Source organism: Syngnathus scovelli, chromosome 1 (assembly GCF_024217435.2).
Source record: "Syngnathus scovelli strain Florida chromosome 1, RoL_Ssco_1.2, whole genome shotgun sequence".
Lineage (NCBI taxonomy): Eukaryota > Metazoa > Chordata > Actinopteri > Syngnathiformes > Syngnathidae > Syngnathus > Syngnathus scovelli.
This window is the reverse complement of record NC_090847.1, coordinates 26,366,800-26,384,173: the sequence shown is the minus strand read 5'-3', so window position 1 is coordinate 26,384,173 and position 17,374 is coordinate 26,366,800. Positions and strand designations below refer to the sequence as shown.

The 17,374-nt window shown below is 43.2% G+C and overlaps 2 protein-coding genes across 10 annotated transcripts in view; both read right to left on the bottom strand.

Annotated features, from left to right (window-relative positions):
* Positions 1-20: 20 nt before the first annotated feature.
* On the bottom strand, positions 21-5,399 carry etnppl (ethanolamine-phosphate phospho-lyase). Its single transcript, XM_049735374.2, has 13 exons — positions 5,250-5,399; positions 5,043-5,161; positions 4,365-4,524; positions 3,369-3,443; positions 3,206-3,299; positions 2,987-3,103; positions 2,830-2,912; positions 2,527-2,752; positions 1,356-1,510; positions 1,202-1,291; positions 1,007-1,137; positions 674-718; positions 21-527 (listed from the first exon to the last, which is right to left on the bottom strand). The coding sequence occupies exons 1-13, from the start codon at positions 5,306-5,308 to the stop codon at positions 514-516; spliced, it is 1,368 nt and encodes a 455-aa protein (XP_049591331.1). The 5' UTR covers positions 5,309-5,399; the 3' UTR covers positions 21-513.
* Positions 5,400-5,981: 582 nt separating this feature from the next.
* The window catches only part of LOC125978189 (collagen alpha-1(XXV) chain), a 61,844-nt gene continuing 50,451 nt past the window's right edge, over positions 5,982-17,374 (bottom strand). For 2 of the 9 annotated variants that reach the window (XR_011086369.1, XR_007484925.2), the window contains 21 exons: positions 17,137-17,199; positions 16,184-16,252; positions 15,000-15,044; positions 14,880-14,924; positions 14,730-14,807; positions 14,547-14,570; positions 13,825-13,869; positions 13,710-13,754; positions 13,564-13,644; positions 13,429-13,491; positions 13,314-13,364; positions 13,180-13,206; positions 13,031-13,111; positions 12,746-12,781; positions 12,320-12,373; positions 12,195-12,248; positions 12,094-12,120; positions 11,739-11,792; positions 10,303-10,389; positions 8,493-10,048; positions 5,982-8,372 (listed from right to left, as the gene is read on the bottom strand). Coding sequence is in view for 4 of the 9 variants with exons in the window: in XM_068649801.1 (XP_068505902.1) it covers positions 8,370-8,372; positions 8,493-8,531; positions 9,971-10,048; positions 10,303-10,389; positions 11,739-11,792; positions 12,094-12,120; positions 12,195-12,248; positions 12,320-12,373; positions 12,746-12,781; positions 13,031-13,111; positions 13,180-13,206; positions 13,314-13,364; positions 13,429-13,491; positions 13,564-13,644; positions 13,710-13,754; positions 13,825-13,869; positions 14,547-14,570; positions 14,730-14,807; positions 14,880-14,924; positions 15,000-15,044; positions 16,184-16,252; positions 17,137-17,199 (1,149 nt within the window). In the remaining 5 variants the exon portion in view is untranslated. The remainder of the gene's footprint in view (positions 8,373-8,492; positions 10,049-10,302; positions 10,390-11,738; positions 11,793-12,093; positions 12,121-12,194; positions 12,249-12,319; positions 12,374-12,745; positions 12,782-13,030; positions 13,112-13,179; positions 13,207-13,313; positions 13,365-13,428; positions 13,492-13,563; positions 13,645-13,709; positions 13,755-13,824; positions 13,870-14,546; positions 14,571-14,729; positions 14,808-14,879; positions 14,925-14,999; positions 15,045-16,183; positions 16,253-17,136; positions 17,200-17,374) is intronic. The other 7 variants (XM_068649801.1, XM_068649805.1, XM_068649813.1 and 4 more) reach the window with 7 other exon arrangements.

Genomic DNA, 17,374 nt, shown 5'->3' with positions numbered 1-17,374 from the left:
ACCCAGAACAGTAGAAAAAGTCACATTTGCTTGATTCTGCATTTAATGTCTGTAAAGCTATCGACATTGAGTGATGAAGAAGCACAAAAATCACATTTTTAAAACATATTGCACGAGTCAAACCTTAAATCTATTAAGAATTAGAAACCTAAATCATGAATTAAATATGGTATTAAAAAAATCCTCCTAAAGGAGTCATTAAGTGCCATTTGCCCCATGCTGAGCGGGCATCCAATCTTAGTAAGCGTCCCTTTACCCTGATGTCCTTAAACGTCCCGTCAAGATCAACTCATTCAAACCAGGACGCTGCGCATATTAAATTGCATTTCACATGTTGCAGACTTGACTAGACCAAGTGCAAAAAATTACCTTTATGCTCCTCCCTCTTAATTGTCGTCTTATTTGACAATCAAGCTTTATGTTGAGTTGCCAGCAGCACGCTTGCTTAGTCTCGGAATTTCCTGACTGATACCTTTCTGACTTTACAGCCGTGGCGATGACGCAAAAGGGCGTTTACCCACTGCCACCTAAAGTAAACAAGAAAAGCGATGCATGTGTCACCTTGGAGTTATTTTGTAATGATGAACCATATGAAGCCAAGTTCAAAGTAGTTCCAACTACACATGAATTGTACCTTCTTTCGTTTGCATAAGTTTATGGACATGATCCTTACCATTCAGTATGTTGGCAGTGGTCAAACCTGTGGCTGTTTCGATTTCTGTGGGTAGAAAATAAACAAAAGTTAACTATGAAATTATTATTATTAAGTAAATGATGATTGTAGGTGGAAGAGCACAACACACCAAGGATTTTGAAAATCAGAGTTTTTGTGTAGCAAAAAAAAGAACGCTTTTGTGTATAGTATTTTTTTTTTTCAAGGTATCGCGTCCTCGTAGAAGCCGCTGATACCAGCCAGCCGATACAGTACTTGCCACCAATTGTATTTTGCCGAATATAATTTGTTCTGCTGGATTTTCTGAAGCAGTGTTTGGACTTTCCATCACACCTGTGAGAATGGCATCCATTTTGTCCACCACAAAGTCGGCGTCATCGGTACTGAAGCACAAGGGGGGCTTAAACTTGAGCACGTTACGGTGCGGCCCGTCGGCGCTCAGCAGCACGCGCTGTTCCTTCAACCTGGGTGCAAAAGGGTCAAAAGGTCATTTCGGCTCAGTTCGCGGCAAGCGTGGACGTCGCTTACCGATATATGACCTCTTGGGCCTCTGCCGTCGCGGGTGTGAGCTTGGATCTGTCCCTCACGAGTTCCACACCCACGAATAGACCGCGACCTCTACGGGTGGGCACACGGTCATTCCTCGCCGCGACCGGCACGCTCTTTTGGACTCGTGTGTTACCTAATATCACCAATCAGTGGGTGCTTCTCCTTCTGTTTTTCCAGCAGGGAGGTCAGGTAGCCACCGACACGCAAGGCTTTACCCTGCAGGTCCTCCTTGGCAATCACGTCAAGGACGGCCAGACCGATGGCACATGACACCGGGTTACCCCCGAACTGAACACACACAGGTTAGCGTCATAAGTTCCAGAACAATTATGCAGTGTTTTGACTTGGCTGATATGAATGCAGAAAGTCCTGCTTCCTGGAAAACGGTATTGACAGACATTTTGACATTTCCGAGCCTACTTATTATGTAAAGCGTGAAAATTGCCTGCAGCGACAAACCTGGATTATAAATCCTTCTGCTAATATTGTTTTTTTTTAGAGGCAGCTTTCTTTCAGGTGGAAATTCTTCTGTCTCATTTTTAGGCCTTTGCTACTTTCTCAAGAAGCTCTCTAAAAAAGTTTTTGTTGTTGCTGGTTTGTAGGTATACTGGATTTTCAACATTAAACTTTCCGAAAATAACATTTGTTCATTCTGTGGGCTAATCGGTTTTGCGGGGCTAACTACAAGCGCAAAAACAGAGCAGCTAAGTGTACCTAATAATGTTGCCAGTGAGTGTACAATTGAAAAAACACATATTAAAGCAGCACTCCGCAAGATTTTGCCGCAAATAATCTTTACAATAGCCTTTTCATTTGACCATTTATGACTCGCACATCTTATAAAGAGCAGATCATTATTTAATCTGTTTACAATTGAAAATTCTTGTAAGCCTCTGGAAAATAATTTTCACAGTGATATCGGGTTCGAATTTCCGGCACTCTTTCTGCCGATATGACGTGAAAACGGGTTCTCGTTTCATCTCGCAACCAGAAGCTATAATTTCACCATGATGGATTCTGTAAATTTAAAGTGCAGTAAATTTAAAGTAACAAGTCTGTACCCAACAAAGTTAACATTTGACTATTCAAATTCGTTAGTAACAACAACATGGCTGTTTCAAACCAAAATGGCCGACTTCCTGTTCAATTTTCCTAAGGGGATTTTGATTTGGTTCAAGTTGGATCAGATTTTCTGAGGGGATCCCTTCCAGGGTTGCTAAACAAGTCATTCCAGAATCGTTAGAATTTCGGCAGCATCATTTTTGTTGGACCAATGTGATGCAGTCATCACTGAATGTTCTTACCGTGTTGAAATACTCGTTGCCCGACGACATGAAGGCCTCGGCCACCTCCCTGGTGGTGACAACGCACGACATAGGGTGCCCGTTGCCGATGGGCTTGCCCATGGTGACGATGTCGGGCACAAAATCATCACCCTGGAGCTGGAAGGCCCAAAAGTGGCTGCCGACCCGGCCGAAACCCACTTGGACTTCATCGGCGATGAAGAGTCCGCCTGCTTTACGGACGTGCCTGCGGGGGGCGACAACGAGGCGATTCAGTCATATGCAACGACATGAGCACAATTTTAATTACTCGCTCGCACGTACTCGGCCACTTGCTGGAAATAGCCCGCAGGGGGGATAACCTGCCCGCCGCAACTTTGCAATGACTCGGCGATAAAAGCGGCGATCTGTAGAAAAGTCGAGATAATCGGACGACCTCTTTCAACCGTCGCACAATGTTCAAGGTTCGACATGACCTCACCTTGCCTCCTTCCGATTGCACTCGCCGGATGATATCTCGGACTTCGTCGGCGTATGCTTTGGCCGGATTCGGGTGGTCATTTTTGTATTTACCTCTGTACACGTCCGGGCTCGGGGCCTGACGAGCAAAAGCAAACTTGCTGACTCAATCGGCCATTATCGAGTAACGCGTCACTGCATGACAGGTCTGGTTGAGTCACGGCGTTTTAATTGCACTCACCACGTGGACAAATGGATTGAGCGGCGCGTGCGCCAGATGGTGCAACTTGTAGGGGCTGATTTCGATGAGAGACGTCACGTGGCCGTGATAGGCGCTACGACAAAACGCAAACAAGATGTTGAAGGGGGGGGAGGGGGGGGAGGGCACGGTCGGTTTTACTCACTTGTCCAGGGTGATGATTCCTTGGCAGCCTGAGTATTGGCGGGCGAGGCGAAGCGCAAGGTCGTTGGCCTCCGATCTAGAGTTGAAAAAGGGCGCCGGGTCAGTCGCTCGCTACCGTCCAGTTACTGAGTCACCGTTAAACACACACTCGCTCGAGGCCCCACGCGTGACTCATTCGCACATCTTTATGCTTACAAGCAACACACAAAACTGAAATGATGACACGTTATTCAAATACAAAAGCACCTTTTGTTTGCGGATGCCAGTTAAAATATTTTATTTTCCACAAGCCAATAGCAAAACAACAAGCAAATATAACACTTGAGGCTAATGTTTGTGATCCTCAGCGTAGTTACTTATTGACACATCTTGCTGCCACGCTAACTTTGACTTATCTGAGCAAAAGTCCCAATGTGGAGATTTATGACTCGTCAGGGATGTTAATTTTCCTCCACAGAATAAAGATGACTCGTTATCATATTATATATGTGTTGACTGATTACAGTCACCCTCCCCGATTTAAAGCAACAGTGTGCAATCATTTACAGTTAGTCACTTTTTTTTTTTTTTGCACGTTTCCCAACAAAGATTCAAGTTCTTTCTGACACCACAGGATTTGATAATCATTAATGACGCAAATTGAATCACATTTCTGTTGTACGGGAGATTCCGGGAATTCAAGCTACAGTGTGTAATAATATTGCGTGACCCTTGACCTTAAATTGCGGAAAGTGTGTTTAAACAAGAGACAAGTGTTTTTTTTAGATCGGGATGAAACGTGTTCCATGTTTGCATTTATAATGCAGCCAGGACATCATTCATATTTTTGCCGGAATCAAATAGAGCAAAAAAGGGCTGCGCCCGCTTTTGTTTTCTGGGTTGGACGAGTTTTACGGAATGTGGCGTAGCTGCAAGTCAGCGCCAGGCAAGGTGATGAGACCGCGAGAGGCGTGTCCCTCTTCCCGTTCCGTCTCAGTGTTGTCACGCGTGTACTCACCCCGAGTTGACAAAGTAGAAGACGGAGAGCTGAGGGGGCAAGGTGGCCTGCAGCCGCTGTGCGTACAGCACCAAGTTGTCGTGGAGGAAGCGCGAGTTGGTGTTGAGCATTTCCATCTGCTGCGCGCCGGCCGAAACCACATCTGGGTGGCAGTGACCCACTAGTGGGGTGAGGAGGAAGGGAAATAAATAAATGATGAGCCATATTGCGCCTGTAGGCAGGGCAAGTGCAAGCTGTGGTTGCTTCTCTCAGGTCTGGCAAGTTACAGAAAAAAAAAAAACATTACAAAGGACTTTATCGGTTCAAAACCGGACCTTAACCCAATCGAGCATGCAAATGAAGAACAACTGTCTGGTGAAGTCAATGCCTCGATGGGTCGATGTAGTTTTTTTGCAAGTAAGTATATTATATTAAATTCATTTTTCATTTATGGACTGTTCCAATATTTTTGTTCACGTGAAAATCGTATTCATCTTTTGAGCTGAAAACTAAAGTTCAGCACACAACAAAACAGATTGACCTTGCCGTTCCAATACTTTTGGAGGGCACTGTATCTATTTTCTCTACCTTGACTTTGTCAAGCCAACGCAAATTCCAAATCAAATATTCAACAACATTTCAACCCTTTCACTTTCTGCACTTGCACTTTGAAGCTGCGACAATGACGTCATTCGTTACCGTGCGCCACGTTATTGATGCAGTCCAGGTAGCGCTGACCCTTCTCGTCAAACATGTACTGACCCCTGGCGCGCACCATTTTAATGGGGTCATCACTGAAGAATATTTTACATGATGGCCTGCATAGAAGACGTAAAAAAAAAAACTCAGGCAGTTAAAAAAAAAAAAAAAAGTCAGTCTAAATAAATAAACACATTTTGCTCGTACCCAATGAACTTCCGCCTCAGGTCGATCGTCTGCGCTTTCGCCAACTTCTCGGCGCACATCGTGCAAGTGTCCCGGGGGAGGACGACTCAACGGACTTTTGGGCCTGACGATGCGCGCCGCCCATTTGTGAGTACACAGAGGCCACACGCGTCTCAATTCAACGCTTCTGCTGCCCTCTACTGGCACTATGCGTGCATCACACCAGCGCCTTGCCATTTTTTTCAATTAAATACATGAATTAAAAAAATACAAGTACTCGCAGATATTTTTCATTTTCAAAGCACTTAAAGGACAAGGTATTTGAACACGTTGTATTCTATTTGGGGAGACAAATAATTTAAAAACAAAAGAAAAAAAAAAGTGGCAACAAAATACATCAGCATGCCCAACAGTCTTTTGATTCAGGATTTGAATCGCTCCATCTACCCTGAATTAATTCTACGGTCTCAAAACTGGCCAGAAAGTTTTAATAAAATGATATCTTAATTTAAGTAAAATTTCTTTTTAGAGATTACGTAAACAAGAAACAGTTTTCCCTTCAGCTATTTTACGTAAATTATATTCTAATTTTTACATCGTGAATGCTGATTTGAAAGTGAGTGAGACTGGTTGGTTAATCAAAGTTCACTTGCAAGCACTTTAGGAATATACTAAATTACAACTACTATTGCAAACGTGTGTGTGTGTGTGTGTGTGTGTGTGTGTGTGTGTGTGTGTGGTTATTACCAGTGATGCAATTGAAAGACTGCATTTATTTGGCTCCAACAGTACAGTCACATGAGCATGATTTTTCTTTAAAGAAATGTCAATTAAATGGGTAAAAAAACCAAAATAAAAATAGTACAAATTCAGAACAGAAACACAGAACACAATCCCAAATAATACAAATAGCTATATTTCAACTCACACAACAGTTTGCGCTTTGTTCCAAAACCACATGTAGCATTTCAGAGTCTTTTGTAGATTTTTGAATGGCAAAATATTGGATTGGATTACTTTGGCACTTGTGCACATTAAAAAAAAAAACAATCAAAACCTAAAACTTATTAAAAAAAATAGCTGCACACGCTAAAAACACAGCACCATGTGAGGACAAACACTAAATCATTTGCAGAAAAAAAAACTAGAGGAAGGGTCAATGTTTGAATTTAAAATCTGAAGTCTGGTTTTCTATTATTTGTTGTCCTCTCCAAGTGGTATATTTGAAACGGGGGCTGCAGAAATCACTCTTGTTGCATTACACACGCACACACATACATACACACACACGCACGGACGCGCGCGTGCACGCACACACACAGATCATAAAATTGCACTTTTTGTCAAATGAGCACATCTCAACAGTACATGAACTCATCCACTATACAGAATACAAGTACACACACATATATATAGATATATAGAGAGATTTAGAGACCAAACTACATTCAATGCAAACAAGTGAGGGAAGAAAAGCAAAACGTATCGCAATAGCTGGGCCCAACAACATTCAGGTCACCGATACAAAAGCAGATGTGTCGTCATGGCGACGCCCGAGTGAGATACGTACGGGAATGTTGCTTGGTAAACCCAAGCAATCCAAGAAATCATAGAAAAATAAATTATGTCATCAAATACAAATACATCATATAGGCAAATAAATCGCGTCATACATAAACGACCCGACGACAAAGAAACTGGTGAATATTTGGGAAGAAGAAAAAAAAAGCTGGCATAGCAGCGACTCAAGAAACAAACTGCGCCATAATGGTCTCGTGGGTATTCCGTTTAGGACTTCTCGCGATATAACGCGAGTGTTCATGCAGTGAACTGACGCCATCTGTTGTTTGCACCTACTTAAAGCTGAACAATTAAGAAGAAAGAAAAACACATTTCACTACATAAATTCCTCTCCAATCAACAATAAATGAAAAGATGCTTATAAAGTTTGTGATAAAGGAATGAATAACAGCTCCAGGCACCAAAGGCTATCATACACCAAATAGAAAACAAGAAAAAACAAAACGTCATCGTAGCGTCACGTTGCCAAAGCGCCCTCATCCTGACATCCTGTTGCGTCATCTTTGTTGACAGCGGTTTTTTGTTTGGCCTTTTCGCCAAAAGTTTAATCTGTAATGTACACCAAAAAAGTCACGTGGGCAAGGAGAGCCGCGGGACAAACAGTCAAACACACAAATTGAGATCGGGAATACTCATGCCTGGGTTTTTTTTCCCCAACAAGCAACTAAACAGACGACGCAACATGTCAGGTTGCTTCGGGCTTTGGCAAGACCAACCAAAAACTGAATTCCAATCAAATAAAACCAAAAACCATGACTGCATTCCATCAACACTCAGTAGATCCTCAACCGTCTCCGCCGAGACCGTCCCCGGCTCAAAAGTGGGGGACCCGTCTCAACTAAAACCCTTTGTGGATTGTTATCAGTGCAGCCGAAAGAGGTGCGGGCTCCCCGGACCCGGCAGGGCGGGGCGGCGCCCATCAACGCCTCTTGCAGGCACGGCGGGCGGACGCATTAAAGCAACAAACACCTTTCGCTTTGGGGACTTTTCAGGCGACCAGCCACGGCGTGACTCCCTTGGGAAGATTCAGCAAAAAATGGAAATTAAAAAAAAAAAAAAATGGAATCTCTCTTTTTTTTGTTGTGGTTAGTTTTTCCTCTGCAGAAGCCAAAACAGTGTGCGCACAAGACATATCAGCATGCTTTTGCGAGGTTTTGTCTTTTTTTTTTTTTTTTTTTTGATGCTGCGTGCGTTGGTGGGCGGTGACAACACAAAAACGTCTTCCTGTCTGTGAGTCCGAGCGCCCAAGCCAGAGCCCTGTGGCACTCCAGTGTGGGAGGTTGTAAAGTTCCGCCACAAGCTCCGATCAAACCAGCCAACACACACAAACACGAACAATGTGGATGTGAGAAAGCGGACATTTTGTTTTCCCCACACGCTGATGTGATGTGAGTAGAAGCAGGTTTTGGGGCGTGACACATCCCAGGGTTTCTTTTGTTGTTGGTTTTGCATCCTCATACACGTTGACTTTTTTTTTTTTAAATCCCATTAAAAAAAATATAAATACCAACAAAAAAAAAAAGATTATTTACAAACTCCATGCGGTTCAGGTTAGAGTGATCACTGCAAGAAAAAAAAAGAGAAAACCACATGAAGTGTGCTCGCATTCAGACTTGTGTGGACGCCATGAACAAACTCAGGGAGGGCACAAAAACGAGAAAATGTTTTTGGTTGCTATCTTACCTTCTGCCAGCAGCCGGGCATCGGTAAGCCGTCGGGACCCTGCCGCCAGCACAAACACACAATTAGACTGAACCGGCATTGGAGGTATGCTCGACACACGCACTCATTAAATGTGGACACAGATAGACTGATATTATGTGTACAATGATGCATTAAAAGTCTGCACACCCCTGTTCAAATGCCAGGTAGCACGGTGGTCAGTCCGGCATTTTGACCCCCCTCTCTAAATTATTATTATTTTTTATTTTTTTATCTCGGTTACATTTTTATTTTCACACAACCTGACATTCGAACACTGGTGTGAAAAATTGATAATTACTAAAAAAAAAAAAGCGGAGTCTCTATGCATTTATTGCACATGCATGTCAGTTATCTTTCAAATGTATTTTCAATTTTGACATATACACAGTTATGGATTTTTATTGTATTTATTTATTTGGATGTGACTTTTGTTTCAATTAGTTTTCAGAGCACGCTTCTTAGTTTTTATTTTTTTCAAATTGCCTTATTTTGGTTGTGTTTCTATTAGTTTTAGTGTAATTATTAGGGATGGGCAAGTATCGATACTCGCGACAACAGCCGATACCAGTAAATACCGCCCTCTTGTGGCTGTTTTACAACCGGGACCTATAGGCATACAGATTTGGACAGATTCTCATCAAGATTCAATTTCTCTAAGTGTATCTATAGAAATAGAAAAAAAATATTTAAAATTGGCATAAATATCAGGCAGTCCTAAGGGAACATGGCATTGTTTTGGGAGGAACTTTATTTATTAAAAATAAGAGCGGTATCGGTACTTGTTATCAGTATCATGACCACTAAAACTTGAGTACTTACCATCCCCAGTAATTATACTTAATTCTATTAACTTAAAATGTGGTTTCAGTTTTTTTTTTTTTTTTTTTTTACAAACAGTATTTTGTCAATCATGCAAATAATACAACTCAAAATTATATCAATGGCATGCAAGCTAATACACTGATTCAAGTCTCTTATTTTGCGCGTGAATATACTAGCGTGTCATGTCGCAGATTCGGCTTGCGCTAAATGATGTAAAACATAAGAGCTCGTAACATTGAATTGTCCCCCTCTCGTGATGGTCTGGCCCAATTGGTACAAGAACAGGAAGGAACGAGTTAATGATAGGGGCGGAGCACTGGGTCACTCGTCAGTCGAGAAGTCCGTTAGCCTCGTGTTAACTTTGAGGGATCAGATAGAAGAAAATAGGACGGGGGGAGTTTTAATCGGGCGTGAAAGGGGTGCGTTAAAGGGACTTGATGCCAGCTTGGTTTTTTTGTGGACTTGTGTTTGTAAAAGGCTGCGTGCAGTCAACAAGTTAGTCACGTGCAGTGGCTGTTGTGCTCATGTAGCAAATAATAAGATGGCTGCGCATGCGTGTGTTGCGTTTCTTGATGCCTGAAGGTGAGCGGCATGCAGAGGTGGTGAGTGCTAGAGGAAGGAGAGGAATACTGTACCAATTGGCACGGGGCATCCAGCCCGTCCAGACCCGGCTGCCCTGGTTCCCCCTTTTCACCCTTAAATCCCCGGAAACCCTGTTTGCAAAGATGACCTCGGAGTGTTACTGGGACAGAGGTGGACCGAGTGACCTCATACGTGGCGGGGTCGCCTCGTGACCTTGCCGACGCCACAATTTAGCCTTGAATTGAGTTTGGGGAGATTTTTGTGAGTTGGGCGTCAGGGTGGCCACGAGGCCCCCCCACCATACCGCACCCCCCCGGACCCCCTCGTTCGGGGCGACCACCCTTCACGTCTGGGAGGCAACTTCCAGCTCACAGTTGTGACATACCAATGGGCAGGGTGCATCTAATCCAGGGGCACCCTGTTCTCCTTTCTCGCCCTTAGGCCCTTTTTTGCCCTTCTTTCCCTTCTCTCCCTGTGAATACAACCATTCGGTCACATTAAAAAAAAAAATCACTTTTGTGGAACAGCAGTGAGATTAGGAAAAGGGGAGCGATTAAAGAAGGGGAGCCCACCACAGAGGGAGGTTAGATTGATCTCTTGGGGAGGAAAAAAAGGAAATATTACAGTCGGAGGGAGAAGCGGACCAACTTTTAAGGTTGTCAAGGGCACAAAGGTTGAGAAAGAGTAGCAGGGAAAACACCGCTAAAAAAAGGTTATCAATCTTGACAAAACATTTGAGTCATGCATTACACCTCAAGTTGGGTTATCTGGTGCAGTCTAAACAGGAAAATAATGCGTACACAAAATCATCTTGACTTTCCAGGTCAGTAACTTAATTCAATCCAGTTAGCATATCTAGCTAATGTTAGCACAAGCGAACAAAGAATTACCGTAATTTCCGGACTATAAGCCGCGACTTTTTTCCAAAATTTTGAACCCTGCGGCTTATAGTCAGGTGCGGCTTATATACGTTTTTTTTTTTCGTGATTTTTGTGATGACTTGATCACTTTTATACACTCGCAAAAAGGCTGTGGACCACTGTTGTGCGGTATCTTGAAGAACAAAACGACAACAAAAATACTATTTTGAAACACTACTATGGCTGCTGCTTATTCTGGCAGTGTTGCTTGTGACTATTATGAGCTTTAGGAATACACGCTAGGTGACCTGTGTCAAAGGGCTCTAAACCCTTTTTCATACTATGTGACTCAGAGATTACACAAAGCAGTGGCGCTGTTTAGACCATCTGCATTGTATTAAAACCCAATCAATCAGCATTTAAATTCAATTCTTCTGGCATTGTGCTCACCAAAAACAAGTTGTAATGAATGTGAACTTTTAATGCATTTTATTCAGAAGGTTACTTTGAAGCCTGAGGCTTAAATGGCGGCGCGGCATATTTATGGATTTTTACGGCTTTCTGTGTACGGTCTTTCTTTGTAAAAAACTCATGTGCACGTGCGGCTTATAGTCCGGTGCGGCTTATGTAAGAAAAAAACTAAAATATCCCTGAATTTTAGCTGGTGCGGCTTATAGTCCGGTGCGGCTTATAGTCCGGAAATTACGGTAGTCATTTTTTTCAGGACTGTAAGTGGTGAGATGCATTGGTGACATTCAAAGATGGAAGCCTGCTGTCAATGGACTTTGGTTGGGATGACGATGAGAGGTGATTTGTGATTGGGAGATTGCTTTGGATGGATTGACGATGACGTCGCGAGGACCTCGCCGTAATGCTAACAAATCGAAAACACTCGTCCTGTCCATTGACACCAGTTGCCTCGTGTTAGAAATCGGTGCAGCGCATCTACTTCTACATCTACCTTCTCTCCTCTTTCCCCAAGGTCGCCTTTCTCGCCTCTCAACCCGGGCAACCCCTGGAAGATGGCAGCGTTATTCATCGCAACAAAACAAACACATACAGCAAACACGGACTGGAATGTTGGGTCCCACTTCGAAGGACGGGATCGCAGGTCCTAGAAATCTTTAAATTTTCAGAAAGTTTTTTTAAAAATCACGCTTGCTGATTCCGATGGAATGTAAACATGAAAATCAATTAAAAATACTTAGCAATGGATGCCGATGAGACGTTTGGAATGAGAATGCGGCTTTGAAATGTGAGCTTTAAAAATTCTACTTGTCAACCTTCCCGTGTTTTCCAAGTTCCCCGAGACTTACATCCAAGCCTGGTGTTCCTGCTGCTCCCTGCAAAGAAGAACGACATGGATCAGTAACATGCAAGGTCCTCGCTGGCAAAAAAAGATGCATCCCAAACTCACTGGTAATCCGTAGGGCCCCCTGGGTCCCGGGTCCCCCGTCGCCCCTCGCTCGCCCTGATCCGGCAACAACAACAAAATCAGCCGAGGCTTCAAAACCGAGACGAGTACGGTCGAGCGCTTCTTACCCTGTCCCCCTTTGGGCCGGCCGGACCAGCTGGACCCAAAGGCCCGTCGGTACCCTGCAATGAAAAGTGTTGCCGTGGTGACTCCAAATCAGAGGCGCTCCTCCCAAAACGGGAACTCACATTTGGACAACAGTGCAGCGCACACATGCACGTTTGCAGTTAATGAATGAGCGTGTTCATGCTGGACTAAGATTTGTGCCAGTGGTACCTTGCGCCAAGACCGAATCATTACTTTGGTACATCACTTCAAAATTCTAAATAAAAACATCAATCGACATCAGGGCACTTGCGAGCCAAGGAACCACTGAACTAGCTAACGTGTTTGAGCGCGAAACAGGAAGTGGTAAAAGTGGGTCAGGAGTCTGATCAAGAGGCAGAGACAGGACAACGAGATTTTGGGTTGGTCGAAGCCTCTCGGTCACTCACCCTAATCCCGGGCTTGCCGTCCAAGCCGGAGGCTCCCTGCGTGGTTACCGACGACGTATGAGTGACATGGACATGGACAAGGCGGGATTAGTACCAGATGAACTTTGTTATTCCTGCACAATCTGTTGCCAAGTTCAGTTGCAAATTATACGATGGGTTACTGGGATTTGGCAAATTAATCAGGCAAATGAATGAGAGCACATACACACACGCACATTGTCAATAAAATGCAAACACACAAATACGGTAGCAGTGGGAGACGAAATGTGGATTCGTTCCACTTACAGGGAGACCTAAGGGTCCTCTGTCCCCCTTGTGGCCTGGTTCTCCACGTGCCCCCTTTGTACCGTGCAAACCGGGTTCACCCTGCGACAAACACACAAACACACAACTCAAAATCAACTGCACATAAAGGCGGGGTCTTAATGAGTTACCTTTGGTCCGGAGAAACCATGGGGTCCCTGAAAGACAAAAGAACGGAAGTGTTTCAGAGAACACACAGTGCTGGAGCGCTGCCATCTACTGGCTCCAGTGTGTAAGTACAGTTATTTACAAACTTAAGACTTACCATGGGTCCCGGAGGCCCGTGAGGTCCCGGTGCCCCTGGAGGGCCAATAATCTAAAGAAACACTCGAGTAAGGTTTTGAACACTCCCATCCGTCGGGTCACATCATGAGACTCACCGAGGAACCTTGGGGACCCGGCAGACCCGAATCTCCCTTGTCCCCTTTCACCCCGTTGACACCCTGCACAAAGAAACAAGCGCCATCAATTGACGTGTCTCTAAGGTCACTATGGGAATTCTTGCACCTTCTTACTGGTAAGCCGGGTAAACCGGTTGCTCCTTTATCTCCCGATGCTCCGGGCATTCCCATATCTCCCTTGGAACCCTTGTAGCCCTGCCAAATAATGAGCCCTGATGATAAAACCTACCCACTACTTTACGTCGACAAAGTGATCTTACACGTTCTCCGTCAAGTCCCGGGAGGCCAGGCATGCCACGGTCGCCCTGTCGGAACACAAACCCGTCACGTTTTATTGCCTATTTCAACAGTCATTGGAAAAGGTCCAACATTTACCTTCATACCGTGGGGTCCTACGGGCCCAGGAGGACCCGGCGGGCCCTGCACACAAGCAAAGTTGCCACGTTTAGAATGACACAATTGTGTTAGGTCATGTGACGACTTGGAAAAAGAGCAACACATGCCAAGCATGATTAAAACGTGTTAGCCAGAACACATCAATTCTATTAATGCAATGCTGCCTTGACTTAGAAATTGTATTTGTTCTGTGTCCATGCTTGTACTTCAAAACAGTACCCCGTTCCACTAGCTTCCTCTAAATTTCTCTCCCTTGAACAACAAATTTATTTTCTCCTAGAGTGGATTATTTAATTCTCAAAAATGAATCGGATTGAGTTTGAATTTTGAGCGGGGTCATGTGATGAATTCAATTTGTAAGTCAAGGTACCGCCATATAGAACATTAATGTCGACAATTTTGATGAGAGCATGCCAATGCCGAGGAATGTACTGAATTGAATTAATGATTGAATGATAAAAAATATGAACACAAAGACCTACTACGCTACTGTATTTTGATATTGGTCATTATGGTGGTACTTGGAGTGCGAAGTATTTTTTTTTTAGCTGCTTCACATAATAAAAAGCTTGCTAGTGACAGAAAATACCACAGCTTGGTACCCATATAAAAAAAAATGTGCAAACCAAAGCTAGCATTGTGCTCATGCGATCAAAAAAAACAAAACAACAAACGCTGATGATGGCAAACCGAATAATTACCGTCACTGTAAGAGTGGTAATCTTCTGCAGCACACCAAAGGAGCGCAACGAGAAGAGGAGAGAAATAACATTGCAGAGGAAACAAACCTCCGTGTCAGCATTTTGTCTCCATTGCACAGATGCACCCTCAGAAATATATTTTCAATCCACAACTCAAGATAATAGAGTCATCCGTTGTCTGACCTGCAGCGCTTCCTGAATATTCCCGTTGTAGTCGATAATTTCCGTGGTGCCCTGGTCTCCTTTTTGCCCAGGTGGGCCCTATGAAAATATCGGGCACCTTCATTCATTGACGATGAGTTGATGATGTCACCGGGAAGGCAAGAGTGTCACCTTTGGCCCCTCGGGCCCAAAGTCTCCTTTATCGCCATTTTCGCCCTGGTTTGGGAGGGAGGGATTATGAATTAGTGCAAGCAGAGAGAATGGAAGTGCTGATGAGGCGGGATTAAGTACCTTTGAGCCTTTGGTTCCAGGTATGCCCGCCTCTCCTTGCGCACCCTGACAAATCGATGACAATTAGGACAAAATAATGGCAGGGAAGAAATAAAATAGAAATATTTGGTTGCTGATTTTTCAGGTATATGTACTTGATTTGCGTATGTATTTTTTTGAATGACTTTTTAGTTTTACTCTTATGTGTATTTTCTACATTTTCAAAACAGGCTTGTTATTTATTTTCAAATTCTGCGGATGATGACATGATGCAAAAAAAAGAAGCAAAGTTGTTTGGGGTGCTTGGCTAGAAATTTGGCGGGAAAATAATTGTCTCATGTGCCTGCCCAAAATTACAATCTGAAGAAGAAGCAAGATGTATCAAGAGCTAATTTGTCTTTTTTTAAATAAATCGTTTCACAATTTTACAAAATTAAAGGTTTTTTTTTTAATATATATTTTAGAGCCGTATCTTTAAAGCCATATACTTTCAAAGTCCCAGATACTCCAAAGTAAAATACGAGGGTCACTGTATTTCAACAAAATTGACAATTTTAGCAACAACAAAAATTCAAATTGAAATTAGAATAAAGTAAATCAGATTGAATGATATGAATTACAAATCCTGCAATTGAATACTTGAGCTTTTTCCAGGCCCTTTTCTATACTTCCAGATTGTGAGTCCTTTTGCCACCTGTGATGACAAAACCTCCTGCCGCCTTTACCTCATTCACAAGGTAGTGAAGTCGGTGGTGAGGTTTCTATGTCATCCCACTGGGATGCCGGCCAAAACATAACCTCAACGGCGGAGGTCCAATTTCAAAGAATCACACTCCTCCTCCCCGAGGGAGCCACGCATGCCGTGGGCTTTCACTAAAATAACCAAGCGTGTTTATTTGCAGTCTGTCATCGATTAAGGTGAGGTTTCACATTTTTTTTATTAGCATGTGAAACACATGTGCGGGTCATCTGAGTTTAGACTGGACTTTATTAAAGCTACCTGCCGGGCCTGGGCCAGACATAAACAACAGCCGACTCATTTCCATCGAATCTCCCGGTAGAATATTAAAATCACAACTTTGATTTGAATAGTTTAGGTAGCACTCTGCTAATACAACTAAATGATCAGATAAGTTGTACACAAAGAGGACAAGTGTACGGACCACCATAGAACCGATATTAAAAAATAATTAGGAATGACATACCTTTGGGCCGACAGGTCCCAAATCGCCTCGTTCGCCTTTCCCGGGCGGTCCGTGCTCACCCCTCTCGCCCTTTAAACGCAAACAAAACTTATTCAGTCCTGGAAGTTGTCATTTGTCATCATCTAGTCCACATCAAGCCGACATTTATATTTGACATTTAAATTTGCATCTTAACGCCCCCTGGGTGCGTTTTAGTGAAGTGCGCAAAAACGGCCAGCAGAGGGAGCTGTGGCGCAACTATGAGTCGCTTCGATCCAGCGTCATCTTTCCTCCACTGACCATCAAACCGAAGTTTTTATCATCCCAAAAAGTTTCCATTGTGAGCATACGTAAGGTCAACCATCATATTAAAGGTGCCCCTGCTTGTGTTTTTGGATGAATCCACAATCCAATCCAAACATGTGCATTCTGACAAGAACATTATTAATGATCCACCTTGCATGCCCGTGTGGAGCTTCTCAGTGTGATAATGTCAAATGAAGCACACATCGGCTTCTTTCCCGCTGACATTTGGGAAGCAAAGCAAGCAAACAGTAAAACAAGATCATGATGATAATCAAAGCCTCAACATTCAAACACACGTGTTAAAATAATCTACATATGGGGAGATAAAAATAACCTAAAAAGGTGCAAAAATAAATAGTACTGTTCTTCATGCATACTAAAACGTGTCTATTGGGATCATACTATATAAATAGATAGATAGATAGATAGATAGATAGATAGATAGATAGATAGATAGATAGATAGATAGATAGATAGATAGATAGATAGATAGATAGATAGATAGATAGATAGATAGATAGATAGATAGATAGATCATGACAGAAAATTATACCATCACTTCTTATAAAGAAAGAAAAATACAGCCAAGTTCCCCTTTTGTAATATTCCACGCAATGTCAAAAAAAAATAAAAAAATAAAATAAAGAAAGAAAGTGGAGCTCACTCACCTTAGTTCCTGGAAGGCCTGGGAGGCCTGGCTCTCCCTGAGGACCGAGGAATCCTGGCTCACCCTAAATTTAAGAAAATACATTTAACATGCAAAGTGAGAGCCAGCTTTCAGTTGAACGTGCATGGACAAACAGAAAAAAAAAAAAAAAAAACGAATGCGCGCATTTGCTAACTAATTCAACGTCTGTTCCCGACGCAAAGTGTACCGATGGTTCCGGTACTGTTGGCAAGTCAGCA